The sequence below is a fragment of the Pyrus communis genome, chromosome 10 (assembly GCF_041283825.1).
Source record: "Pyrus communis isolate YQ-2024b chromosome 10, ASM4128382v1, whole genome shotgun sequence".
Classification (NCBI taxonomy): Eukaryota; Viridiplantae; Streptophyta; class Magnoliopsida; order Rosales; family Rosaceae; genus Pyrus; species Pyrus communis.
In genome coordinates, this window is record NC_142574.1 from 8,793,434 (window position 1) to 8,821,135 (window position 27,702).

At 36.7% G+C, this 27,702-nt stretch overlaps 1 protein-coding gene and 1 non-coding gene across 5 annotated transcripts; one reads left to right on the forward strand and one right to left on the reverse strand.

The window, feature by feature from the left end:
• The first annotated feature begins 409 nt into the window (after positions 1 to 409).
• LOC137727386 (uncharacterized) lies at positions 410 to 7,359 on the forward strand. 4 transcript variants are annotated; one of them, XM_068466254.2, is made up of 8 exons: positions 410 to 985; positions 2,859 to 2,961; positions 3,070 to 3,244; positions 4,052 to 4,202; positions 4,710 to 4,830; positions 4,963 to 5,134; positions 5,671 to 5,724; positions 7,102 to 7,359. In XM_068466254.2, the coding sequence occupies exons 1-8, from the start codon at positions 666 to 668 to the stop codon at positions 7,110 to 7,112; spliced, it is 1,107 nt and encodes a 368-aa protein (XP_068322355.2). In that variant the 5' UTR covers positions 410 to 665; the 3' UTR covers positions 7,113 to 7,359. The 4 variants fall into 4 exon arrangements, with proteins under 4 accessions (XP_068322355.2, XP_068322356.2, XP_068322354.2 ...); XM_068466255.2 differs by having other exon boundaries at positions 443 to 985; positions 5,668 to 5,724; positions 7,022 to 7,359; XM_068466253.2 differs by having other exon boundaries at positions 443 to 985; positions 5,668 to 5,724.
• Positions 7,360 to 23,442: 16,083 nt separating this feature from the next.
• On the reverse strand, positions 23,443 to 23,550 carry LOC148693475 (small nucleolar RNA R71). The gene has a single exon (XR_015952808.1). It is a non-coding gene; the product is annotated as a small nucleolar RNA R71 (small nucleolar RNA).
• Between the last annotated feature and the right edge of the window lie 4,152 nt (positions 23,551 to 27,702).

Consider the following 27,702-nt stretch of genomic DNA (forward strand, 5'->3'; position numbering starts at 1 on the left):
CCTTAAATAGAGGTAGACAAGGCCAAGGGAGGCGGCGACGGGGTGTGGGCAGCTGCAAACTGCAAAAACTGCATATCAAATGAATTGGGCTGCAAATAGCGGAGGAGGGAGACGTTGGCAGCAGTGACGGGCTCGGCTTGGAGAAAAGGAAGAACAAGAGAAAGTTAGAAGAAAAGGAAAAAGATAGAAGGTGCAGGGAAAATGACTTTTTTGCTTTTTAAAAGCAGTTTGTGGATACCTACTTAATAGAAGAATAGATGAAAAATTTAAAAAATTAACAGTAGAGTGCAAATTGACTAATTATGAGAATTAAGGAGAAAAATTGGTCAAAATTAAAGTTAAAGGGAGAAATTGACCAATCTTTACAAGTTCACCGATAAATTAATGAACACTTGTAAAATAATTTGTTAAGTACAAAATGGAGGAGGTAACCAACCAAGGTGTAGGATGTAGATACTAGTGTGAAGAATTTAGACCGAGCAAAGCAAAGACAAAATTTCAAATCCCATAAATACCCTTCACCGGTCCACACGCCACCATTACCCGTCTCCTTATTTCTCCTTCTTCCCAGGTATCACTTGCATGAGACGCCATTTCCTTTCTCTCTCCTCTCCCTAAACTCCAATCCCTGCCGAAATACCGGTTAATTCAAGGGCCCAGGAAAAATGGTATCGGACTCGGAACTCCTGACCCGGCTCAGAGAAATCCTCGGTACTTCGGACCTCGACACGGCCACCGCCGGCAGCGTTCGCCGGCAACTCGAAGCCGATTTCGGAGTTGATCTGTCGGACCGGAAAAAGTTTATCCGGGACCAAATTGACATTTACCTCGAGACCCAGACCGAACCCCAAGACGAAGAAGCAGAGGAGGAGGTCGGTGAAGCCTCAGAGAACGCAGAACAAAACGACCACGTTAAGGAAGAAGACGAAGAAGAAGAGGAGGAGGAAGGGGAAGAGAAGGGAAGCAAAAGGAAAAGGAGAAAAACGTGAGTTAATTTTTATTACTCTTTTTTTTTTTCTTTTTTTTTTTTAATGCAGTTTTGGATTTTCTTTAATTAGTGTTTGGTTGCTGGGAAAATTGGGTTGGTGGGTGGCAACGAAATTTAATTGTTGTGGGCTTATGAGATAAAATTTTTCTTTATTCGGATTGGGTCCCACCCACATTGTGTCGATATTTCTGAGAATTATCTGCGCCAAACGGCGGTTTTTATTGCTTTTTATCTATTGGATGGCTGAGAATTTTTATGAAAGTTGACGTCTTTTTGTTGTGTTAAACTATATCAACATTGTCTGTATTGCATTTTTTATGTTAGAATCAGTGAAAGAGCCAGAAATTCTACTATGGCCTTAACCTTAGACATCTATAAGTTCAAAGTGAAAACGAAATATTTTTTTTATAAAAGCTTGTATAATAACCCAAAATCATAGTTTGAAAGCTCGTTAATGACGATTTAAATGTATTATTGTATATTAACTTCTGTATTTCTAATATGACATGATTTCTATAAGGTGATTAGCTAATCAGTGATCGTTGACACAATAGAAACGAAAAAAATACAAAATGGTAAATTTCATTCATGAGCTATGTCTCTGAGGTGAGGATACGGGTCAAAAAAAATCAAATTATCATATTTTCAATGGACCGGAAGGGTCAAAACCTTTAAAGATTTTGATATAAAAAAACCAAATACAAACAATCATATAGCAAAAATTTTGCAAGTGAAAAGGGTCAAGTGATCCTCCTGAGCCTTCACTGGCTCCGCCAGTGGTTAGCATATAGTTCTTTAGTTGCAGTTTAAACAGTGAATGTTTTTCGGTGTTTCTACATGTCCACACTGGTGTGGTGCATCATCTAAAATCTCAAAGCTCATTGAATTATCAAATACTGAGGCTTTTGGCACTGGTTGCAAAATGAGGCTGACAGCAGTCTGTCTTTCTGTCTCATTCTGGAACTGAAAAGGCTCCTAATATTTTTGGGTATACCAGTTTTAAGCTGTAGTATACTTAGATATGGTTCGGGAGTACATGAGACGTCAATGTGTAGTAGTGTTGTATATGCAAGTGTACTTGTTGACAATGAATTGAAAATGCCAATGTTGTCAGTTCAGATTCCTGGCATCCCTTAATAATCACATTGAGTTCTAAGTGAATTTATATCTAGAGATATGGCCCTTAAAGTCCACCTTTGTTATTGAAAGCCCCTTTGACAATGTTATTACTTGTATGCCTAAGAATTCTGTTGTTACTTCTGTTTCGCGTAAGTTTTATTTGTTTAGAACATTATAAGAATGGAATGAAGCTCATATCATGACTAAACTGACAGGTGAAGGATAATGTGCTATATTGGGAAAGCTCATATACTGACTACACTTGCACAGCTAACATGCCTTCTCTCCTAATTAAAGCATATATCTTGAGAGAGCTTTAAGGATTGTTTAAGTTGCATTCAATTATAAGCTTATTGTAATATGATTGTGGAATTTCTCAGAGTAAGGCATTATCTTTGAAAACTTCGGGGATGAGGATTTGTTTAAATTGATTCTAGAAGAATGCGTTAGTATTTATTGTTATGTTCCCCCTTTTTGTACACAATACAATCAGACACAAGGAACGTAAGAACCTTTAGAGTATAAAGAACGAATTCTTAACCATTCACAGATCTTGCTTTTCCTCTATCTTTAATATGTTTTATTTCTTGCTAGTCTGCTATCATTTTTACCACTCGGACCTAATGTATCTACTTTTTTCTGTATTTGGTTACTTTTACCCACAATATAGAGTATATGATATATGCTGCTCTGGAAATATGTATTTGTGCTGGGCTCTAGCTTTTCTAAGCTATGTTATATTTCCAAATAGGGTGGATAAAGGTGTCGCCAAAAGAGGTGGCTTCAATAAAATATGTAGCTTGTCTCCACAACTTCAAGAATTTGTTGGGGAGCCTGAAATGGCAAGAACAGAGGTATAATTGGTTAAGCAATTTTTTATTGTTTACTTGTCAATGCCTCTTTCATTTGGACGGAGATTTGTAACCAAGAAGTCATAGTTATTCTCCCTCTTTCATTCTTAGGTGGTCAGGAGAATTTGGGCCTATATCCGGGAAAAGGATTTGCAGGACCCAAAAAATAGGAGAAATATTAGATGTGATGAATCACTACATTCCCTTTTCCGTGTTAATTCTATTAATATGTTTCAAATGAATAAAGTCCTCTCCAAGCATATATGGCCGCTTAGCGGGGAAGATGGTATGTCCAAAATTCTCTCTCATTTTTCTGATGACACTCATATATTGACCTAATTGTTGTCGTTCATTATTTTACTCGTTTATATTATTTTAGTACCCTGTATGTTTTCATATGGATTTGTGCTCAATAATATATGTACTTTTCATTTGTATATTCCACTTTGTTTGATGTACATGCTATATGCTGCTGCTTGACATGTGTTTGAACTCCACTACACTTAAATGTGCACAAAGTGAAAATAAAGAACAGAAATTCTTATAAGCACATGCTATTTTCTACTGTAAGTCACAGAGGACAGGCAATGTTACTAATCATTTGTTCATGCGATTGGTTATTATAGGATGGAAACATACCTTACAGTGAATTTATTATGTGGTAACATACACTTACAGTGTACTTTGTGATTGGTTTCTTCACCAAGTAGAAGGCATATTCACACTAATTTCTGTTTTCTCTTCGGAAAGTAAAGTATTAATTATAACAAATAGCATTTTGCTACAAAACATAAAGAAAAACATGATTCTTTAAATTTGTGCTTTTTTTAATTTTAAAAGCATGATTTCTATTTTTCTTTTCTGGGTTATTTTGACTTTCTGTATCTCATAAACTAATCTCTTTTTCAGTGTGTGCATTAACTTGGGGTATTTTTTATTTTTTACAACTTCATCTGTCACAAAAAAAGTCTTCCAATTGGGATCATTGCTGTATTTCATGTAATGGTATCTATAATGCTCTTCATCTGTCACCTGAAGTTGCATGTTATAGTATTTATTTGAGATCTTAACATCATAACATGGTGTAACTCAGAACCTGTAAAGAAAAAGAAGAAGGTGGAGGAAAGTGATCATTCTGTCTCTGAAGGAAGTAATGTAGCTGAACAGGAGGAAGAAGAGGTGGAGGAAAAAGAGGAGGTGGAGATAGAAAGAGGTAGTAGACGAAAAGAAACCAAGAAACAAAGGTTGGTTTTTTAATTTCAAATCCTACCGTTTTGCGTTTAGGTTTCTGGTTTCGTTGACCTTCTCATTGTTTCCACTGTTTTTATTTTATTTTATCTATTATGCATGGTCAGAATTTGAAAGTTTAATCCTGTAACTTGAAGACAGGTCGAGATTAAATTATGATTTATTCGTTATTTATTTACAGAACCAGGCAAAACAGAATTCTTGGAGATCCAAAACTGTAATTTTTAAGCCCAATCAATGAATTCACTTATTGTCTTATTTACTTTCTTAGAAGATAACATCCGCACAGTTTTTACTTGTGATGCTTTGAATATAGCCTAACTTCCCCCTCCCCGCTCTTGAAAAAAAAGTGGCCGTTTACTGTTTATTGCATAATCAATATATACTGGGGTCCATAGTAATCTATTTTATATTCGTATGACCATCCATGGCCGTTAGGGCAAAATACCCTGGTTCTGAGGTGCTGGTGTTTATTTGTTCTAATGGAGTGTGTTATCAAGTAGGTCTACTAAAGTGGATAAAGAAGTCAAGAAAAGGGGAGGTGGTGGTGGATTTACCAAATTATGCAGCCTTTCTCCAGAACTTCAAAAGTTCACTGGAGTGTCAGCATTGGCCAGAACAGAGGTATTAATTTTAAATTTTCAAGAAACCCCTTTGACAAAGAGAGGGAAATTTCTTTTATTTAGCCAGTGGGGATTTGTTGAAAGTATGATGTCAAAACTTATTCCTCACCCATTCCATTCTTTTATGAATTAGGTCGTGAAGAAACTTTGGATTTATATCCGGGAGAACAATTTGCAAGATCCAAAGAACAAACGCGATATAATATGTGATGAGTCATTGCGTGCCCTTTTTGATGTTGATTGCATCAATATGTTTCAAATGAATAAAGCTCTGTGCAAGCACATATTGCCCTTAAATGAAGAAGGTATACATCTTAAAAAATAAGCATTTTCCCACACATTTGCAGTTTTCAGCACAGATGAATCAAATTGCACTGTGTAGAGTGGGGAACAGTTTATTGGATATGATTCTTTTTGCGCATTCATTTCCATGTTTTGTGCATATGGATCATGATTCATGATATATAAATTGCTTGGTAGGAAAGTGTTGAAGGGATGAATTACTTAATTATTGTGATTCCTCTCCCACATATGTTGGATGGAATGGAACATAGCAAGTGCATTGCCTACATTTCACCTAGGGTTGCACATTCAACTTCGAATGAGTACGTAACATGTTTTAAAGTGTGCATTTATCCACGTAGGGCTGCTTTCTGTTTGTTTATATGTCAAGTGATTAAAGTGATGAATTTTCTCAGGAAATGCATTCAGTTATCTGGTCTACACCATTCCATCTATGCTATGTTGCCATAGAATACATAGTCTCGTGTCGAAGTTTTGACAAATATCATGGTATCTGCTTCAGTAGTTTGACAAACTGTATTACTTGTAAATCTAGCAGCTCGAGATGACGCTTCACAAAAGGAAAACCAGTCTGAAGAGGAGGAAGAAGAAGGTGAGAAAAATAAATTCAGGTCTTCAGTTTATCGAACTTTGTTGGGTTGCAAAATTATCGTTCATTTAGGCATTCATTCCACATCTTGCATGCTGGTACTGTCATAATGTCTCCAAATAAGATGTTAAGAAATGAATCAAGGTTCTCTAAGTTATGAACTTGTTAATAACATAGTCTCAGTACCATTTTAATAATTAGATTTAGTTCACCCCAAGAAAAACGAAAAACTTCCGAAGAAAGTTCGTTTTGGTCTTCTTTCTCCCCTGCCACTTCTGAATGCTCTTGTGAAATTCCTTAGCACCTGGGAAAATTTGTTTTCACGGGTTCTCTGTAAGAGACTGTAGGAGTACATAAAAAATTATTTACAGGTACAGCAATTTCCTTTTCAAACCTATGCTTTCAAGATCTTAACATCATATAATTTAAATTTTGTTAGTCACCTGGATATGACCTCTTATATTATATATGAAATATCCCAAGCCGTGAGAAATGAACCGCTGCCCGAATAAATTAAAATAACAATTTAAAACTTTTTCATAGACGTTGCTTATTTTGCTCCCTTGAGTTCATAGACATTAAAAGGCTTAATTTTCTTGCTAGTGATTGCTTGAGAAATTAAAGATTATGTGACATCAGGCTCAGCTCAAGTATGCTCGCTGTTTATGTCCTGTCACTGCAAATGATTTTAGAATGCTTTTGTGATTACACCATAGACCTTGCAGCTAGAAAATGGTTGGTTAATATATCAAGCGTTTATCTTGCAACTATTTCATGAATCATAGTTGATGATCGTTGAGGTTGGTACACAGAGTCATTGCATAATTAGTACCAAGATATTCGATGACTGAGTATAATGCAAGGCTACTGTGATGTGAATGAGAGTTCTGAATATCGAGTTAGGCTGAGGACCATAATCAACTAGAGCTTGTGAAAAGCGTGAGGTATGACCCTTGATTTGTGCCATTGTTAGCTTTAAACTCTCTAAAGGTCAAACCTCAAAACACTGGTATCCAATTGTCGATGTTGTGAATTTCCTTTATGTCCCATTTTTTTTTTTTTTTTTCTTGTTCTTGATAGTTGTTAATTTGTAATAAGTACCCTTGCACAAGGACAGCATCACATCACATTTCTGTATTTGGTCAAATATCGGTGTCATGTTCCACTCTAGATTTTAGAATACAAAATTGATGCCTTGCCTAGTAGTATTGTGTCTGTCATCGAATTTGTCAGTCCAACATTTAGAGAATGATAGAGCTTGTTAACTTTTTTGCTTATTGCTGTTCCACCCTTTTCCCAGTTCCTTGAAGTCCCACTGTATCTTGGTGCTGAATTTTTGATCTCATACCTACTTTTTTGGCTGTTTCGCCCCCCTTGAAGGATCCGACTGATAAGCAGAGTACCATTCGTGATGATAAGCTAAAAGAACTTTTTGAGGTCGACTCTTCCATTGGCTTCTCAGTTTCAGAGGTTCTGACTACTCATTTTCATCAAGACAGGACAGATTGATGATGAAGTGTAAATACTTTGAGCCCAATTGAAAGATGGCATTTTTACACTAGTTGTTATCGTTTCTGTAGTTTTGTAGTTCTTATGCTCCTAACATCTTCAAGCAATGGAAATACAAGTTTTGGTAAACTTGTTCTTGCTTACTATGCTCCCCCTTGCAGTTTCTTTTCATATGTTTACAGCTTAACTTTTCGGGTTCTTTCTCCATTTCTAAAGAGTTTCAATGGTTTAGCGTAGAAGTTGAAACTGAAGGTGGATACAAGGGAACTTTGGTCCTTGTTATTGTCTTGCAGCAGCTGTTCAATTGTTGGCGAAAGAAATATATTTTTTCTGGCATGTAGTTTCATTTTTTAGCCGATTTTCCTGCCTATGTGTGCGTAGAATATATACCAACTAGCCTTTGGTCTAGTTGCAGTTGTCACAAATTGGTTGAAAGAGGTTCATGTTCGATTGACGTGGGTGCGAGGATGATATATATTTGTAAAAAGTTTGGTGCATGGTTGAGGCCAGATGAGGATCCTCTACGGATCCTCTACTCATCCCTAGGATCCTCCCAAAGAGAATCCGGATAGAATCCTAGGCTCTAACACAAAATTGCAGGGTGTGTAGTGGCAGCAGCAGCTATACATCGTGACACGCTGAGACTGGAGGCATGATGCCCTTGTTATTGTATAGTGACATTCTCATAATGGAGGATAATAATGCGCAATCAACATACCCAATGAAAATGGCTCTAGTATGGACATTAACTTCATCATCCGTGATCTTGTGTTCGATTTCCTCTCTCCAAAATTATCAAAATTTCTAAAAAGCAACCTATGCAGCTGCCACCTCTTTTCGTGATCTCGTGTTCGATTTTCTCTCTCTCCTAACTCATCAAACCTCCTCACTTAGATGGCTCAATCCATCTTACAACACATAGCAGGATCTGTAGTTGGGTAAAATTGTGTTAGATCATGCTTCGTAAAGACTCGTGCCTAAATTACACGACGTCGTTTTAAGTCATGTTAACGAGTCATAAAGACTATTTTGCATAATTGATAATGATCCATTCTATCCAACCAAACAAGAAGAAAAAGAAAAAGGGAAATTGGGATTAAGGGGATGAGACAAGTGAGGGTCATCATTTCGGCAGTAGCCACGGTTTTTTTCATCTGAGGCTCTTGCAAAAGAGTTTAAGCACCCCTAAAATGTTCCTAGCTGCTTTGCTTGTGGCTTTAGCAAATAACAAACATTCGTTTGCAAACACTAGGTTCAGGATTTTAAAACCACAAGGAGAGGTTAGCAAACCCCAATGGTGGTGCTACAAATTTTTTACCGGGTGGGCTAGCTTAAAGATTTAAATCTTTATAAACAAAGAAAAATTTTAACAGTATCAGCTAGCTTAAGAAATTTTTCATAAGGTGAGCCAAGAATTTTCGTTATTCAAACAAATTCAAACTTGTACTTGTACAAGAAGCGATGAGAAAAAAGATGCGAGAAAAAGAGATGGTTTGTAAATTGTATTATTGATGTGGTAGAAACTAACACACAAATTAAACCCTATAAATTATGTAATCGTAGTATGAGTAAGTAGGGATCGTTCTATTCCGGGGATTAGAAGGGATTCAAATCAACACAAACTAAACTTATTAACCTGAAAACTAAGTTAAACTAACAACAAAACAATGATTGGGGGGATTTTGGACGAATTTAATTAAAACAAAAGTAAATGGCAGCAAGTAAATTAAGTTGTGAATGAAATATGGGTGAAAAGCTAGCTAGAGAATTGTTCTCCACACATGAAATATATGCATACAAATCGATTTCCAGTTATTATTTTTATAAACCATGAATAACAATGCCCCAAATTAACTGTGAACTGCACAAATTAACTCTTAGATTTTCCTAGCTTCATTGAATTGGACTCAGCGGCGCAACTAAATTATTCTTCTCAAGTTCCCTAACTATGAAAAGCATGATAGATATACATATCAAAGATCATTAAGTTCTGTGAAAATCATAAGCATTGACGAAACATTCATAACTATGAAAAGCATGATACTCCTGCCAAGAATTTACTTAACTCAATCATACTAGTGACTTTTACTACTTGCAAATATAAGTTCATAACGATTAGGTGAAATTCCCTTATATTCTAGCATCAAATCCCTGCATGCAAATTAAGTGTGCATCCTTAATAAGCATACAAGAATAAGTTTTCTATAAAACAGATAAGTAATTTGCATTCATGTTTTATGAAACAATAAATGGATGTAATAAATTTGTATAAAACATATGATCATGGCTTCGAATTCACCTCTAGCTAAAAAGAAATTTAGTTACGTATATTCAACATAACTGAAAAACAATCTAAAATAAACATTGAAACTTAAAACAAAGATAGAATGAACTTTGAAAATTCCAGCAACTTCAATGGATGAATGGTAGGCATGGCATTATATCCCCTCCCCCCTCCTGATATTTGCGGCACAACTTGTTTATATAGGGCAAAGGGCACGACTAAATCCAAGGAGAAAAAGGATTAGGGTGTTTGAATGGATTATGACTCCTAGAATCAGATGGGAATTATTTAGAATAGGATAAGGACTCCTTTCGCAGCTAGAAATAAGATGAGATAATGTTGGATAAAATGGGATAATGTTGGATAAGGTTATATAAGATAAGATAAAACTGGATAATATGAGATAAGTTTGGATAAGGTTGGATAAGATAATGTTCCTCTCCAACTAGGATTCCTCTTTCTTGTGTAATTCCTTGTCTTCCAAGCGTCAACGTTAATTTCTCCAGATTTTAGCACATGTCTAGCACCATTAAACACGAAAAACGTCCAGCCCATATGCTCTCCACGCATGCTATCCAATCCAAGTCCAAAACTGCTCCAAATTGCTCCATTTAGCCATTTATTGTCATCTTTACTAATTGGACCTACAATAATACGAAAATAACTTAAATTATGATAATAAATGGAAATTAACTAAGTAAATGCAAAGAAATAAGATAACAAAGTCGCATAAATATGCTCCTATCAATTATATAATTAAACCAAGAGAATTCGAATCAGTAACTAAATATATGGTGAGCTACATTCGAAAATCAATAAAAACTACATGTAAAATTTTATTTTCTATCGAAGGCTACCTGGGCTACAGCCCAGGGTAGCCCTTAATGTGGCTCCGCGGGTAGCCCAGGTAGCCCTTAATGTGGCTCCGCGGGTGGCAGACCCACATGATTCTTAGAAGACCTTGTCAAAGCATTCATATGTCTAATTAAAGGTTCCGTACAAAGAATGAAAATATAAGGAGAGGGAAGATCTCCTTGTCTAATACCTTGCTTAGGATAAAATTAACCGTGAACATTTCCATTTATCAAGATGGAGAAAGAGGCATAAATAATGCACTTCATAACCAAGTTTCACCCATTTAAAATGAAAGCCAAACCTTAAGAGAACATACTTGATGAAATCCCAGTTTAACAAATCATAAGCTTTTTCCAAGTCTAATTTGATGGTCATAACCCGGTCTTTCCCTTTTTTTTTTTTTTTTTTTTTTTTGTGCTTTGAAGCCAGAGAATATCTCATGGGCAATCAAAACATTGTCTTGACTAGAAAGACTAGGGGCAAAGGCACCTTGGTTCATTGAAATGCAATGGTCTAATAAAGGCTTTAACCTTTTAACGATGACCTTTGTAATAATCTTGTAGCTTACTTTACAGAGACTAATAGGTCTACAATTACTCACATTTTCTAATTTTTTCACATTGGTGGTGAGGGCTGTATTAATATGATTTATAACGGACTCCTTGCCTACTTCCCAACAGCCTTGGTAGAAGCTTGCTTGGAGTCCATCAGGACCAGGGGCTTTCAAATCACTAGGGTTTATGGATAGGGTTAAGCATCAAAATTTCCTCCCATAAATCTGTTTGCAGATTCCTTTAAGGGAGCATATACAGAAAAGTAATAATCTATAATTGATCAAGACTGATATCTTAACTACGTAACAAATGTAACGAGAACTAGAGACCAGGGACGGAGCCACTATAGTAGGCCTAGAGGATGCCCCCACTCAAATTTTTTTTTTGGGTGCAGAAAATTGTATAATTTTGCATCTCATTGACCAACCCTAAATAAAATAAAAATTAAACACTATACGTTAATTGGTATCAAGGGAAATGCTAAGGAGACTCTTCCAAAAGTTTCCATGTTTTTAGCACAATCCCCATACCAACATTATTAAACATTGTGCAAAAAATATGAGGTGGCGAAGAATCCCACTTTGAGAGAGCCTCCTTAGCATTTCTCTTAGTATCAATATGACTGACTTAGCCAACAATGATTCTAAGTGTTTTGTATGAAAAACTTTATAGATTAATATATAAGTGTTTGTTTAGTAGATTTTTTAGCTTTTTAATTGTAACTTTGTTGTTTGGGGATACCCCCATTCATACAAATCTCTAGCTTCATCCCTGCTAGAGACAATACAATAATTGATAAAATCAAAGAGTTCCAATAAAGAAAGAGACCACCAGTCCGGCTATTAGGGTTAGAATTATACACAAAGAGCTCATATTATTCAAACCTTAAAAATCTGGGAAGAGCTTGAACTGGAATTTATCCATCTTCCATTAGCATTCTAATACTGAGTAAATTACCTTAGGTCAAGGCCAAGATTTCCATCTTCTTCTTGGACAAATTTGTGGATGCAAATTTCCGTCTTCTTCTTCTTGTACAAAATTGCACCTACAAAACAAATAACACCTTAGGTCAAGGCCAAGAGCCTCTTGCGCCCACGATGAGTTGGGTTAGAGGGGGGCGCTTTGGCAGAATAACCTCAGATGGCAAAGTTAGAATTTTGAGGGAAAAATGTTTGGAGAATTTAGAGAATTTAGCTAGAGTATAGAACTTAGGTTTTGGAGAAAATGAGGGTGTTTATATAGAGGTGTGGCCGGCCCCTTTAGGAGGAGATGGACTGGCCACTTAGATGGTTTTTTGGATGAGATTCATAATTTGTAGCTAATTAATAAATTAATTGAATTATAAATCAATTAATTAGCTAATTAATATAATTTGAAAGGAAAGATTTGGGGATTACCTTGTGGAGAATATTTGATGAGGATGAATGAAATAGGTTTTAAATAAATACCTATTTTGGGTACTTTTGACTTGATTGAGCGCGTAGGAGTTTCGGTGTTCCTCGATGCTAGTTTTGTCATTTTTACCCTAAAATCCACATGTCACCTCCATATTCTTCTTGATTATTTTTTGCTCCACACTAATGTTTTTAGCACAATCTCCGTACCAACATTATTAAACATTGTGCAAAAAAATATAAGGTGGTGGAGAGTCCATGGAGAGTCCGACTTTGCGAGAGTCTCCTTAGCATTTCTCTTAGTATCAATATGACTGACTTAGCCAACAATGATTCTAAGTGTTTTGTATGAAAAACTTTATAGATTAATATATATGTGTTTGTTTAGTAAATTTTTTAGCTTTTTAATTGTAACTTTGTTGTTTGGGGATACCCCCATTCATACAAATCTCTGGCTTCGTCCTTGCTAGCAATACAATAATTGATAAAATCAAAGAGTTCTAACAAAGAAAGAGACCACCAGTCCGGCTATCAGGGTCAGAATTATACACAGAGGGCTCATATCATTCAAACCTTAAAAATCTAGGAAGAGCTTGAACTGGAATTTATCCATCTTCCATTAGCATTCTAATACTGAGTAAATTACCTAAGAGAGTGCTAACTCCAGAGGAATCATCAATCAGAACACTAGACCTCACTTGCTGACGTTCGTTGTTCTCCAATCCTGCACCAAATTTGCCTTAGGAATCCATTTGTGTTTCGATCATTCCACTACCTCCTTATAAGGTTTTTCATATCTCGATACTTCTCATTTTTTTCACCTGTCCACCTTCCTTTGCACCTTGGGATTACAGTTGTCCATCGTTCATCATCCTAAGCATTATCTTCCACTCTTTGCCCAAGCTCTTCAATTTCCATGTTTTCCTCCTCCACATTGACAACAAATAGGAAACAAAGCATGGCATCCTTATGGAGATTTGACTTAATATCCTCATTGACCTGTGTATCCTCAAGGTAGATTAACAGTTCATCATAAAAAACCCTATCTATCATAAAACAACGATCTTCATCTTTTTGACACAAGTGACCCTTTATCCTTCTTCTGCCACAGTAAAAACAAATTTCAAACAGTGTTTCATAACTAATAAGAATGAGGTTATCCTCATGCCTACTGATGATCAGTACCCTCTTCAAAGGGAACCTATTATCCATCTTAATCAGAACTTTCACAAAAAGATCATTGAGATCAAGTGTGATCTCATCCACTTTAATGATCATGCCTATTGGTTGTGAGATATCTTTGAAGATATTATCCTCCTTGTATTGCATCGGAACCCTTGGTAGGTGAACCCACCACATCACCAATTCGGAGATTATACCCATATCACATAATTGAATAGTCCAGCGCTCAAGGTGGAATATTTTTGGCCTCTAACATACCAAAGTCTATTCTCAAGAACATAATGCAGGTCATCCTCATCAGTGAATTCCAAGACAAACCATCTACGGCCAAAGTGGTCCAAGTTGAAGGTATTTTTCACCTCGTTTTTCCAAAGTAAGCTCACCTTCCACTTGATGAGATGGGCATCCAAGTATTGTCCGAACATTTGCCCATATACGACTCTACTCTACATGTGCTTGATATTGATCGAAGAGCACAGAGTGGTGTTCACTCTACTGATTCTTATTTTCACGTGAAGGTGCTTCTAGCTTTCTTAATAACCACATGTTGTCCAAGTTGATGCACTGGGAAAAGGTTTGCCGAGTTTGGGACATATTGGTTGGCATAGATTCTAAGCCTTCTCGTGGTAAGAGAAGTGTTAGCAGTGACTTGAGGGTTTGACAATGTGGAACAAATAGTAAGAGAGTAGCTAAGAAAGAATGGTTGTGAAAAGTTTTGAGGGGAGAGCCTCAACCATTCAATAAATAGACAATGACTGGAGGAATCTAACCAATAGAGAAAAGTAAAAAACTTGTAATATGCAAATTGATGAGTTGATTTTGTTGCAGTCCTATTAGATTAGGAATGTGATTGTGCAAATCCTAATATATCTAGGGCTATCTCTTACATTCCTATTAGGAGTTGATTACCTATTAAATGTTGTAATCATAAAGGGTAAGGAATTAACCTTCCCTACTACTATAGATAAAGGCTTAATGGGGTGGAATATAACACACCTAAAATTACACATCTCTCTCTTCTCTCTACTATTGCCTCACCTTTCTCTCTCTATGGCCTCAATAATTGTTTAGTAAATTATGTTTACAACACGTTATCAGCACACTCTTGACGCTGCGCTAAAGAGAGTTTATTCTTCAATCAGGGGAGTATTACATTTTAATAATTCCTTTTATGATTAATTTATTATTTTATTGAACTGATCTGCTATTGATTCAATTTAATTTTTTTTTTAATTTTTTAATTTTTTTAATTTTTGTGTTGAACGTGATATAACGCATTGGAGATGCAATTCCGTCTTTCCGAGAAGGATCTTCTGCAAATTCAAATGCTTTTGTTGTTTTCTGCCAATTAGGTACGCTTAAAATAAAGTAAAATATTTGAAACGACCATGAAGCATGAAAACATTCCCCATGATGCATGAACCCTCCTATGTTTATATTTTCCTTCCAATATATATATATATATTGTATATTTTTATATATTAGTCAATATATATATATATATATATATATATATATTGTTTCATGCATCGTACAATTAAATTGTTATGTGGAATATGTGAGTCAAACTATCAAATTAAATTAGAAGCAATTCTAGGGTTTCTTAAACCCTTGTGGCACAAACTGGACAACAACCCTTTAGGCTTTGCTGCATTCACATGGACCTTGACAACAGCCTTGCTGCGAGCAGATGGTCACCCCAGGCCTTCGGCCTGGTTGGGATGACTCGGGCCCGTAGCCTACATTCATCAAGAAAGCCTACAACTTTCCTTTTTGGACCTTCATATGCTCTTGGCCTATGCCAACAAGCTATCATGCTTGCTAGGTCCTTGTCCCGCGCGCCACTGGACTACCAGCAGCAAGTCCGCGCTACTTGCTGGGTCATTCTTACAGCCCAATTTGATGTCCGCCATTCGGTTGGGCTTCCTGTGCATTATCAAGCCAACAAACTTGCTAGGCCTTGCTCTCGTGCCTACCTCCTTGGTCCAAAATGCCAACCTTAATGGCTGGGCCCATACCCCCTGACCCGTGGTTTGCAACCTACATCCAAGGCCTGTTTTGGGCCTTGCCTTTCACTCAAGGCACCCAACTCGAGCCCAAATATTTTTTGGGGCTATATTTTTGACCCGATAATATTATTCTAATATCATTTAGTTTCTACAATCGACCATGTATGACTCAATTTATTGAATTAATTAAAAGTGACCTGCAGTCCATTAATCTGATAATGAATCCAAAATTATTGACTTGAAGATCACTTTTGGACATTAACGATTCAATAATTTATTTTTATACTTTGAACCGTCACATACTTTCGTAGTAACGAAACTCTCACACTTCAGTTCCCGAAGAACCTCAAATCCACTACACTTAGTTGTATATTGCATTTTGTGTTTCTTGCAGGAACCTCTATTTTATTAACATTTCATAAACTAAATTGAACTTGTAGTTTCAAATTTAGTGCCTTTGAAACCCGAAGTTTTCATAAAACAATACACCCATGAAAACCCGATGTTTTTCATGAAAACCATGTCTTAAAACTCGAATGTTCTAACTTTGATGCTTTGATTCCTTCCCATAGCACCAATCACAATCTTGTTCCCTCCAAATTTAGTGGATTGTCGAACCGTCACAACTTCGATTTCCCTTATTTGGACATTTCTAATAGAAACCACTTTATGTGGGGTACAAGACGTGAATCTCCACTTGACTATCAAGAAGCTGAGAAACCATTGATGCCAACAATGGCAAGGAAGAGCTGAATAAGTCTCTGCCATGATCTTCATTCGAAGACTTGTGCCTGAAGCATTACAAATGGAAATACCTCCTGATCGAGGATTCTATGGCTCTTTGGCTCGCTCCTACAGACTGTCTAATCATGAAAACATTGCCTGAAGCACACCATAATTACGTCCATGAATGAGTACAATTCTGAAGTTTATAAATCCGATTGAATTTTGACTGGAGAATACTTTTTTCGTCCTTCCATATTTCTAACTCGCTATCGAAGCAGTTGTGTAGAAAGCGGAAGTTTACCAAATTCTCGGATCTGATTACTACCATAAACGTGAGAGAACGATATAGACTCAATTCGGCTGGAGTCTACCAAATGGCTCAACCCAGCTCAGTCAAAGCCTACCGAATGGTGATGCACTGCTTCGATAGGGATACACCAAATGGCATATTTTCTCACAATCCAATTTCGAGTTTGTTTTTACAGCATATGGTAGAATCAGGGCTTGCCAAGGTGTGGCATCATGCTCGAAGTGTGATCCTTGGTACCTAAGACCTAAAACTTCAAAAATAAGGGATAGTATTCTTAAACCTTAACCCTGCAGAATCTACTTCCGTCTTGATGGAATAGATCATTGGTTATGCACCTGTTCGTGCCCCTACCAATGTTGTTGAGGAGTACCATTCTAGTAGTCAATATGTGAGACTAATTTTGCTTCACCAAACATCATTGGAAAAGCAGAATTTTGATATGGATGGCCTTGTTGGCCGAATCCCCTTAGTAAACCATTTACTTTGTGAACATTTTTCCATGTTCTTGGGTTCAAGTTTGGTGTATGTTTTAGTTATGGATAATCTTATTGATGTTGTCCTCGAATATTAGTTAATTGAATCATGTTTCTTAATACATGTGACCGATTCAATTAAACACGTGATTAGGTAGGAATGTGGGAAAGTTAGTTGTCTGGATGAATGCGTACTATGCACACTAACCTTACACCTAAATCACATCTCTAACAACGACTTCAGGTATATCCAACCTAATTAAAAGCACTGGCACGCTCCTTGTTGTATGAATGGTATTGAATCACCATTTAAAGGACCTTAAACTCTCCCTATCGTTGAGTTTTTAAGCATATTCGAGATGACAATGATCATAAATGAAACCACTGAAGAAAATAGAGTGAAATATCTTTGCACCATCTCCAAAAATAAGCCTGAAGCTTTGATTTGGGGTAAATGGATTGTCTCCCAACTGGGAATACACCACATGTGGCCGGCCTGGAGCCTGGTGATTGAGCAATTTACTTACTTTGGCACGACATTTTAGGACACTTAGGTCGAACAATGATGCTACAACACATCTCCTTATCTGAAGTAAGGATATTGTGTCTATAAGCACACTTTGCCAAGCATGCTCATTAGGGAAATTGATTTTCTATGTCATTCCTCGCAAAGATACAGCACGATTTTCTTTTCAAAGTGGATTCAAGGGAATATACATGGACTAATCCAACCAAAATGTGGACCATATAAATACTTATGGTTTTGGTTGATGAATCGACAAACTAGTCACATGTTTGTCCACACACATTACTGCTAAACCTCTTGGCCGATTAAGGGTTCACCACCCTATTTATCCCATAAAGTCCTGGAGACTGGATAATGCCGGAGTGTTTATATTGATGGTTTTTGATAAAGTATTGCATGTGGTTTTGGGTTTATAATTGAACATCGAATTCCCATGATTCACCCCAAATAGCCTCGCCTAGTGATCATAAAGCACAATTTAAATGATCGCCTGAATTTTGGTAAACGTACCAAGTTTTCGATTTCTGCCTAGGGCTATGCAATCCTTGTACACAATTATGTTGGTCCGCCTTGAGGCCTATTGCCACCCAACCTATATGATGTTACAGTTGGTTACTGGGTATGAACCTGACGATTTTCAATTTACGCATTTGGGTAAGCATTCCATGTGCCAAGTTGCGCCGCCGCAACATACCACCATAGGTCCTCAAAGAAGGATGTGTATCTTTTGTCAATCATGAATCTCTTTCACATTAGCTCTCTTCAAACCTTTGCACGCGATCTCTTTACTGCTCATTTACGGGTTGTCACTTTAATGAGACAGTCTTCCTGCTGTTAGGGGAAGATAAGAATGTCAATGTTCTTGGAGAATGGCGTGAATTTGCGTGGACGTTACCCACTATGTCTTATCTTGATCCCTGTAACCGCACATGTATGATAAGTAAGTGTGACGAATTCTAGCTTTCAGAATGTTGCTACAGACTTATTCCTCTAATTTAGCTAAAGTGACAAGATCACATACCAGCTGCAAACATGCCTGCAAGGATAGACGTACTTAACGAACGTTGAGTCAACATCCCTGAAGGGTGTGCCGCCCCTGTTGGACGGTTTAGACGCCCATGTTGGACGGTCCGGTACATCAGTAGATAGCCAATCAATATGTCTTGGCCTGGAGCACGACAGATCACTTGGTTCGTAGGATTCACTTCCCCGGAAGAGGAAGACACGGCACAATAATGAATCTAAACTCGATCGCTATCTCAAATCATTTCCATCTCAAGAGATTAATCCGGATTTCTCCCAAGACTTAAAGTTCTTGGTCCAGTATACTAGTTTGTATGAGCTATATGGAATTAAAATAAGATTATTATCGATGATGTTTTCACTTATATGGTAGTTACCGATATTAATGAAAAGCGACGATATCGAACCATGTTTCGTTGATTTAGTGACAATGTAGAACTGATTAGACAACTGAAATTACAATTCAGGTCAAATTCCTTACCAAAATGTGTATTGGACTTGTCGTTCCTACACTGCCCAAGGTAACCTTGTTATGTTACAAGTGGGAAATGAAGCGTTATGAGCTAAATGAAATAAGTGCGATATGATGCACGCCTTACGGCTCAAGGTTTCTCTCAAACGTCCTGTGATTAACAGTAGCATTATGAAATGTGGTTAGTGTTTTCTCCATAGGGATATAGATACGGAGATTGACATATAAGTTCCCAAAGAATTACATGGACTGGTTCAAATAGTTCCAAAACCACGGAACACCCTCTTAACTTGTTTGAGGCATTCACTTACAATCTGACGGATGTGGTATACCCGTCTAAGTCATTATTTGATCAGTCAGGGATATGAATTATGCCCTTGCATGTTAAATTATGGAGTCTTATTCCGAATTGCTAGAGTTACGATTTATGTTATTGACATGAATCTCACTAAGACTCTAAAAGAGCTTGAGAAAACTGCCTCGCACGTGAAGACGAAATTTAAGATAAAGGATCATGGGAAAACTCATTTATGTGACCTAAAGTTGAAGCATTGTTCTAACGGTATTTTGATCTACCAGTTGAACTACACCCTGAATGTGTTACTTTTGAGTATACCTATGATCGTCCATACGTTATATGCAAATGAGACCCTTGAAGAGGTTATGAAATCCGAAATTCCATGTCAAAGTTCAACTTTGTGCTTCGTTGTACTTAGCTCATTGTATTTAGACAGGACATCTTATTCGCTCTTGATCTTGGTAAAGATGAAGCACCGCGCCTACACGCAACCACTGAATTGGTATTAAAGACGTACCCTGAAGGTACTACGTGGGCAAATCCCAATGCATCTCGAGCAGATCCAACCCCCTAATCCTCGAAATGATGTTTGCCTTGTTTGTTTTGTTGACGCTGGCTACTTATCAAACCCGCACAAGGCAAAATCCCCAAATGCTTATGTTTTTACCGTTAGGGATATCGCAATATCTTGGAGGTCCACGATATGACCTTAGTTGCAAAATCTTTGAATTGTTTCAAGACTTACCTCACTTCACTACGCCACAAGTGAGACATGGTTAGAGGTTCTTGTTGAGCATATTCAAAGTACTTGCTGTGTTTTTCATCCATTATTAAGTCCCAACTACGATCTATGAAGATTATCCACCCGACCAAGCCATGATACATCAACAAAGTCAACGCCAAGTCATATTGCGTCTATATTTACATCAGCAAAACATTAGGAGATTGAAGTTATGCAAGCCAATCCGAGACAACCTTGCCGACCTCTACACAACGTCATTGCCGAAGTCAACCTTCCAGAAGCTTATCCGAGGAATTGGTATGCCTAAGTATTCATATGCAATGCTTGTAGTTCTTATTTGGAAGTTATGTCAAACTCAAGGGGAGTATCCAGAAGTATACTCACTTGATCTTAATGTACTATTTTTCCCTACGATTAGGAGCATTTTTCCCACTGGGTTTTTGCTACCTAACTAGGTTTTAACGAGGCACCCATCATAGGCTGATCATACCCTTGTGAGCTCTTCTACTTGCATCTAAAAGAAGTATAGTTTTGACTTAATGCAACTTCTCACTTTTCTCCTTAGTCTGGGTTTTTCTCCGACCTTGGGTTTTACCATAGCAAAGTTTTGTGAGTTTTACCTTTTTATACATTCTTCCGTTGATATGAGACTCGCATTTGCTCATTATACCGACGACTTCATCAACTGTACTTACTTCATCACTGAAGACCTGATGCGCCATTTACTTGAGTATTTACACACTCAAGGGGGAATGTTGTAGTCCTATTAGATTAGGAATGTGATTGTGTAAATCCTAGTATATCTAGGGATATCTCTTATATTCCCATTAGGAGTTGATTACCTATTGAAAGTTGTAATCCTAAAGGGTAAGGAATTAACTTTCCCTACTACTATAAATAAAAGCACAATGAGGTGGAATAGAACACACCTCACAATTACACATCTCTCTCTCTTATCTCTACTATTGCTGCACCTTTCTCTCTCTATGGCCTCCTTTAGTAAATTATGCCTATAACAGATTTCATATTATATATTTTACCTTATTCTTAATATGTTTTGATAATTATTTTGGTAGAGTTTTGATATTTTGCTTTATACTTTTAATATAGGACATTCGACTTCCTTTGGGTCAAAATATGACCAAATGGATGAATTTTGAAGTGATTCAAATTGGAGGATATTCGTGAGTTCCTTAGTTTGTTTGTATCAAAATTTCGGCTTTTTTTTACCAAATGGTTATTTTCTGGCGATAAAATAAAGAAGCAATGCGCGGTGCTGGAAAATGATGTTATTGGGCTTAATTACATTTTTGGAGACCAAGTTAACCTCTGATAGGTTCATGGCCTTCTGGAGAAGTGTTCAAAATATTCCAAGCTTGAAATCCAACTATCATGGGTCAATTTTGGAGCAGATATGTGTCTAAACGTAGTTGTGCAGGTTTTGAATGAATTTTACTAGTCAATTTAGGATTATATTTCCTAATTTATTTTTATTTATTTGGTTTCCTAGCCTTATTCTAAGACCTATTTCTAGGAGGATTTAATTACAACAATATAAATAAGCCATTGTGGCTGGCCTTATTCTTCTTCTTCTCTATGCGATATTTGAGAGAGGATTTTGGCCAAAGCTTAGAGATTTTTAGACTTACATTCAAGATGTTTTTCGATCTTTTTCGATTTTAATACAATTACTTTTTATTTTAATTATGAATATGTGTAACTAATCTCTTTTGCTTGGGTAAGGCCACGAGTCTTAGCAAGAATATGTAGTTTCTTTTCAATTTACTTATGATAATATGCAAGCGGGTTTTTGAATTATTAATCACCGGTTTAAACTAGCTAAGTGTCTTGATGATTCGCGACCATTATGATGTTTAGAAAAGTAATTTGATGCAATTTTAATCGGAGGTCAGTCCCTGAAATTGACGAAGGCTCCTTGTGGTTAATATGTGAAAGTTCACTTAGGATGAATACCACGTCTTAAGGGTTGCATGGTTTTTCAGAGAGTTTTCACAAAACTTAATGAGTCATGCATATTTAGATTTAATATGAATACCATAGGCCGATTGCATGTTTGATATATGCTCTATGTTGGGGGTCCAAGTAGGCATATATTAGGAAAACCTAAGCTTCAAAATATGCATGTATAAGTCATAAATAACTAGGATAACTGCATAAGATTGTTAAGGTGACGGCGAAACTCTAGTGCTTTCTCAATTTGATTTCTAAAAATTGTTTTTTTTCTCCTTTTCTTAGTACTGCAGATTTTTCTACTCTTTTTAATTAAATTTGTTTTTAGTAAATTAGGTCATAAAATCAATCTTCTGAAAACTTTGCTTTTAAATAATTAATTGAGATTTGGTTTAGTACGAATTATTTAATAATATTTGTAGAGAACGACCTTACTAGAACCATCTATACTACAGTATCCTTGTTACTCTTGCAAGTATTATAGGTGTTATTAATCCTTTTGTACATGTGGTAAAATCCTATCAAGAAATTGGCTTTGTTGCCGGGACTTGTTTAAAATAATTTGTTTTAATCGGATTCTTAGTTAATTATTGTTGCACATAAAAAAATAATTAATTTTTTTTCTTTTTCTATAGATTTCAGCAATCTGTGTAGTGTAGATTATAGAATCTGTGCATGGTTAGCACTCGTTCAACAGGGTAGAAACTCAGTCCTTTTGATCCAGAACCTGAACAATCACTAAGAAGAAGACGCAGGGAGTAGAATCTACAATGGGTTCCTTCACTACAAGGGGACATTTATGCAATCTATATTTTCTGGGGCTTTGGACAACAAATGTATAATGGCATTTGTCATACCAGAAGTTGGTCAGCCCTTGGGGAATTCATTAACAACTCAAGGCACTAACATACCAAATTGCATTAGTTATCCGAAAGTCGAAGAAGGTTCTACATTCGAAAGTAAAGCATCGCATGTTGAATATTTTACCTACTTTTAATGGGTTATCAGCTGACGATCCTAACATGCACATTACAAAATTTTTAATGGGATGCAAGAATATTTTGGTGAAGGTATGTTCAGCTACATCTATCAAGCTTCGTTTTTTTCCTTGCACTTTGAAGGAACAAGAAATGAGATGGCTCCTCACACTTCCATCCGAAAGCATTGTCCAACTAAAGATTTTTATTCCAGTAAGACGGCTATGATCATGGTAGTTGCGGTAAAGTAAGCACGAGTATCAAAAGGTTACCCATTTTTTCTCCGGTTTCCGCAACCGTAACCATTTGTCACTCCGATTACTTCATCCACAAAGCTTTATTTATTATAGCGGTACTAACTCTTGGGACCAACTTAGTGAAAAATTCTTAAGTACTATCCAACTTCAAATACTCTTGACATGAGGACTCAAATTCCATCCTTTGCTCAAAAACCAAAATGAAGAATTTCATGAAGCTTAGGAACGATTCAAGGAGTTGATCAGAAAATGTCCTCACTTCGGGATTGATGGTACTATTCATATGCATATATTCTTTAGAAGGTTAAATATAATAACAAAGACTCTTGTCAATGCTTTATGAGGAGGATCATATAAAGACAAAAATGCACAAGAGACGTGTCTATTGTTTGAAAAACTGGCAGCAGATACACAACAGTGGCAATTGAGCCTCTGTAATCTAGGAGCATTTTTTACATGTATGTTGGGTCTCCTTATGTGTTAGCTCAAATTGAAAAGATGGAGAAAAAGCTGAAAAATATGTGATGCAAAATTTGACATGTTCTTGCAAAGAATTCTAGATTCTGGATAGCAAATTACTATCCAATAGCCTATAACAGCTGCCTGCAGCATCTGCAGCATAACAACAAATGATTGTATGAGCTGCCCACATAAAGATGCATACATAGAGTTAACAACAAAATAGGTTAATGCCAATAATAATTTTCAGTGTCCAAGGAATGATCCGTATTCAAATATCTACAACCTGAGATTGAGAAATCATCCAAATTTCAAGTGTGATAGAGATCAGCAGGCTAAATCATAATTTCAACAACTGGTAAAACAACCTACTGCACCATCTAAAGCTGCTTGGAGGTTGCAATTGAAAAATTAGCAAACGGTACCAACACAAAATTTGATCAAATTGGTTAGGAAATTCAAAATATTCATGCAACATTGAAGAATTTGGAGCAGCAAATTGGGTAGATTGTGTTGCGGTGTTTAGACAGAGAACATGGTAAATTTCCTAGCCAAACTGTTTCCAATCTGAGGGGAAAAGTTATGACAATCGAGATGAAAATGGTGTTGGAAATATTCTACAAATTTTGAAACTTCAACAGCTTCTACAATTTCTACAGATTTTGTACTACCACTGGATAGATCCGAAAATATTGCAAAAATTGCAGAACACGTTTATGTGCGTCAATGCCATATCCCATAAGGTTGAAGTCTAAAGCGAAGGATCAACAGTTAATGAATTTCATGAAGACGTTTGCTAAAGTTCAGATTAATCTACTGTTTATTAATGCAATCAAGAACATTTCATCATATGCCATGTTTTTTAAAGATGTTTGCACAACGAAAAAAAAGTTTGTTGATTTTGAAAAAGTGATTCTAACCAAACAGTGCATTGCAGTTTTATTGCATAAATTGCCATCAAAGAAAAAGAATTAGGGAGTTTTACAATTTCATGCACAATTGGAAATTCAAATTTTAAGCGTGCTTTAATTGATTTAGGTACTAATATTGATTTAATGTCTTTTTTTGTTTTTCAGTGGCTAGGACAAGGAGAAATCAAGCCTACATCTATTATTCTGCAATAAGCGGATCGTTCAGTTGCTTATCCTAGGGGAATTATTGAAGATCTCATTATCAAAGTGGATAATCCCTATCTTCCTGCAGATTTTGTGGTCTTGATATGCATGAAGATATGCAAACACGAATTATATTAGGGCATCCTTTCACGGCAATAACTCGGATTTTGATTGATGTAAAAGCTGGAACACTTACATTAAGAGTGCAAAATCAATCCTTTTTTTTTTTTTTTTTTTTTTGTCTTTTTGAAGCAACTAAAAGGTCAGCTGATGTGCAAGATTGTATGCGAGTTGACGTGTTGGATGGTGATAGGAGCATATTCATGCGACTTAATTAGCTTGTTCTCATGCATTTATGTTGTGTTTACTTAGTTGTTTTAGTGTTTAAGGCCACTTTTGTGTATTTTCAGATTATAAGGCCAAAGTGTGCAAGAAGATGCAAATTGGAGTCTTTTGGAGTGAAAGAGGAATGAATGAATTGAAGACTCGAAGAAACGACGAATTCATACTCCAACAATGAATTCTTACCAAAACGAGGAATCCTACTCAAACAAGGTTTCCTATTTTAGGAAAGTTAACCCTAAGTTTCGCGTTTTGGTAACCTTTCCTAATCTAAACGTCCGTATTTTCTAGCCACTTTGAAGACCTTGTAGGTACTTTAGGACACAAAACGAAGGCCCTAGGCTCCTTAAACACTCTTGCCGTGCCTTTCCCTTTCTTCCCTTCCCTTGCCGTGCAAGGGAAGGGCAATTTTGTCCCCTTATATGCACTTAAAACCTAACCCTTGTTCCTTGCAGCCACTCTCCCTTTTATTTCTGAATTTTAACCCATTTCTCTCCAAAACAAAACCTAGCCGCACCCTAGGGGCTCCAATTATTCAGCCATATATTCAGCCACACATTTTCAGCCGCAAATCCCATCTAAAAAAACCCTAAGGATGCTAATTACACCCTAGCCGCACCATACTTCTCCATATTCACCCTAATTTCATTCCATTCATATACATATTTTTCCCTAGCCGCCACCATGACCCACCACTCTAAACATTCTTTTGTCCTTTAGCCGCATGTATATCATTCGGCCGTTCTTCCCAAATCCACTTGACCCGTGCATTCCATAACCATTAGCCCATTATTAATTAAACCTAAGAATCCCAAAACATACATCCTGCCGTAGCCATTATCACCCATATGGCATAATCATCCAGCCTTCCCCCACTTGTGCCGCAGCCACCAAAACCCAAAAATTACAATCAGCCATTGCAGCAAAACCCCATATTGCCGTGCCTATCCCATCACACACCAGCCGTAGCCTCCCTCAACCAAAAACCTTCACTGCCGTGCCTTTTCCCACACCATTCCACCACCATTGCCGCCCACTTTAACACCCTAAATCCATCCCAAAGTCAGAAAAATCACCCAAATAAACCCACACAACATCTCTGCCGCAGCAAGGAGAAGAGGAAAGAGGAGCTTGGACGCGCCAAAATTCAAGTGGATTCGTTGGGCGTTCTAGGTGTAATCAATCCTTTGTGCTTTATGTTTAAATTCAATTGTATTTCTCTTTCTGTGAACATGAGAGGCTAAACCCCCTAGTTAGCTAGGGGGTGATTCGAAACCATGATTATATATGTGAAATAAGTTGATTACTTCCAGTTATTGTTGAATAAGTTTTGAATACAATTTGCTTAACCGTTTGATTTAGAACTTATTCTTGTATGTTGATTGAGAGTGCACGCTTAATTTGCATGCTTGAATTTGATGCTAGGGTATAAGTTTGTTTCACCTAATCGTTATGAATTTATATTCACAAGTAGTGAAGGTTGCTAGTCACGATCATGTTAAGTAGATTCCTGGCAAGCGTATCATGCTTTTCATAGTTACAAATGCCTTGTCGATGCTTATGATTTCCAAAGAACGTAATGATTCTAACTTATATCTTTATCATGCTGTTCATATAGAGAATTTGTTAGGAATAATTTGTTTGCGATGCATATTCATCCAATTCAATGATTCTAGGGAAATCTGAAGGTTAATTTAAGCGGACCTAATTAACTTGGAATGTCGAGGTTCATAACTTATTGGATTGATAATTGGAAATTGATTTACGTTGCATATATTTCATGTGTGGAGAAGAACCCCTTAGCTATCCCATCATCCATTGATTCATCCAAATTTTGTCTTAAAATCTATTTTCTTTACAATCTGCCCATTTAGTTTAAATTCATCCAACCACAATCCCCCCATATTTTGTTGAGTCGTAGTCATTCGTATTTGTTTTATTTTGTGTTTTTAAGCATTTGGAGTCATAAACACTTTCAAATTCGATCAAATTAAATTTTAGTTTTTGTGTTTTTGAGTCAATTCAAATTAGATTAGCACCCCTAGTTAATCCCCGGTTAGAACGATCCCTACTTACTTCATTACTACAATTGTCACAAATAGGGTTTAATTTGTGTGTCAACATAAGTTACACATCAAAATTTTGGCGCCGTTGCCGGGGATTAGCAAAGTTGCTAATCCCTTGTCTTGAGTCTTGTTTAAATTGTTTAGTTTCTGTTTTGTTTTAATTTTTTGCACCGTGTGTGTGTGTTTTGTTTTTGTGCCGTGTGTGGCACCTTATTTCCTTACTTGTGCCGAGTCTATTAGGTTGATTGCTAACCTTGTTTGCTCTTGTGTGCAGGTACTAGTTTATGACCCGTGGCTCACAACCTGTTCGTGAGCATATCTCCGACTTTGACGATGATTTCGAGAGGACTTTGAGAAGGAAAAAGAAATCGCAAGCATCTAATCCTCCTAGTCCCGAACCTGAATTAGAAGAGCAAGAAGTTGAAGTTGAGGTTGAA

What these genes read in the sequence shown, in the direction of transcription:
- LOC137727386 (XM_068466253.2), top strand. Translation starts at nt 666, where the DNA reads ATGGTATCGGACTCGGAACTCCTGACCCGGCTCAGAGAAATCCTCGGT. An exon ending in AAAAGGAAAAGGAGAAAAAC is followed by an intron (nt 986 to 2,858) that starts GTGAGTTAATTT and finishes ATTTCCAAATAG; the next exon opens with GGTGGATAAAGGTGTCGCCA. An exon ending in GCCGCTTAGCGGGGAAGATG is followed by an intron (nt 3,245 to 4,051) that starts GTATGTCCAAAA and finishes GGTGTAACTCAG; the next exon opens with AACCTGTAAAGAAAAAGAAG.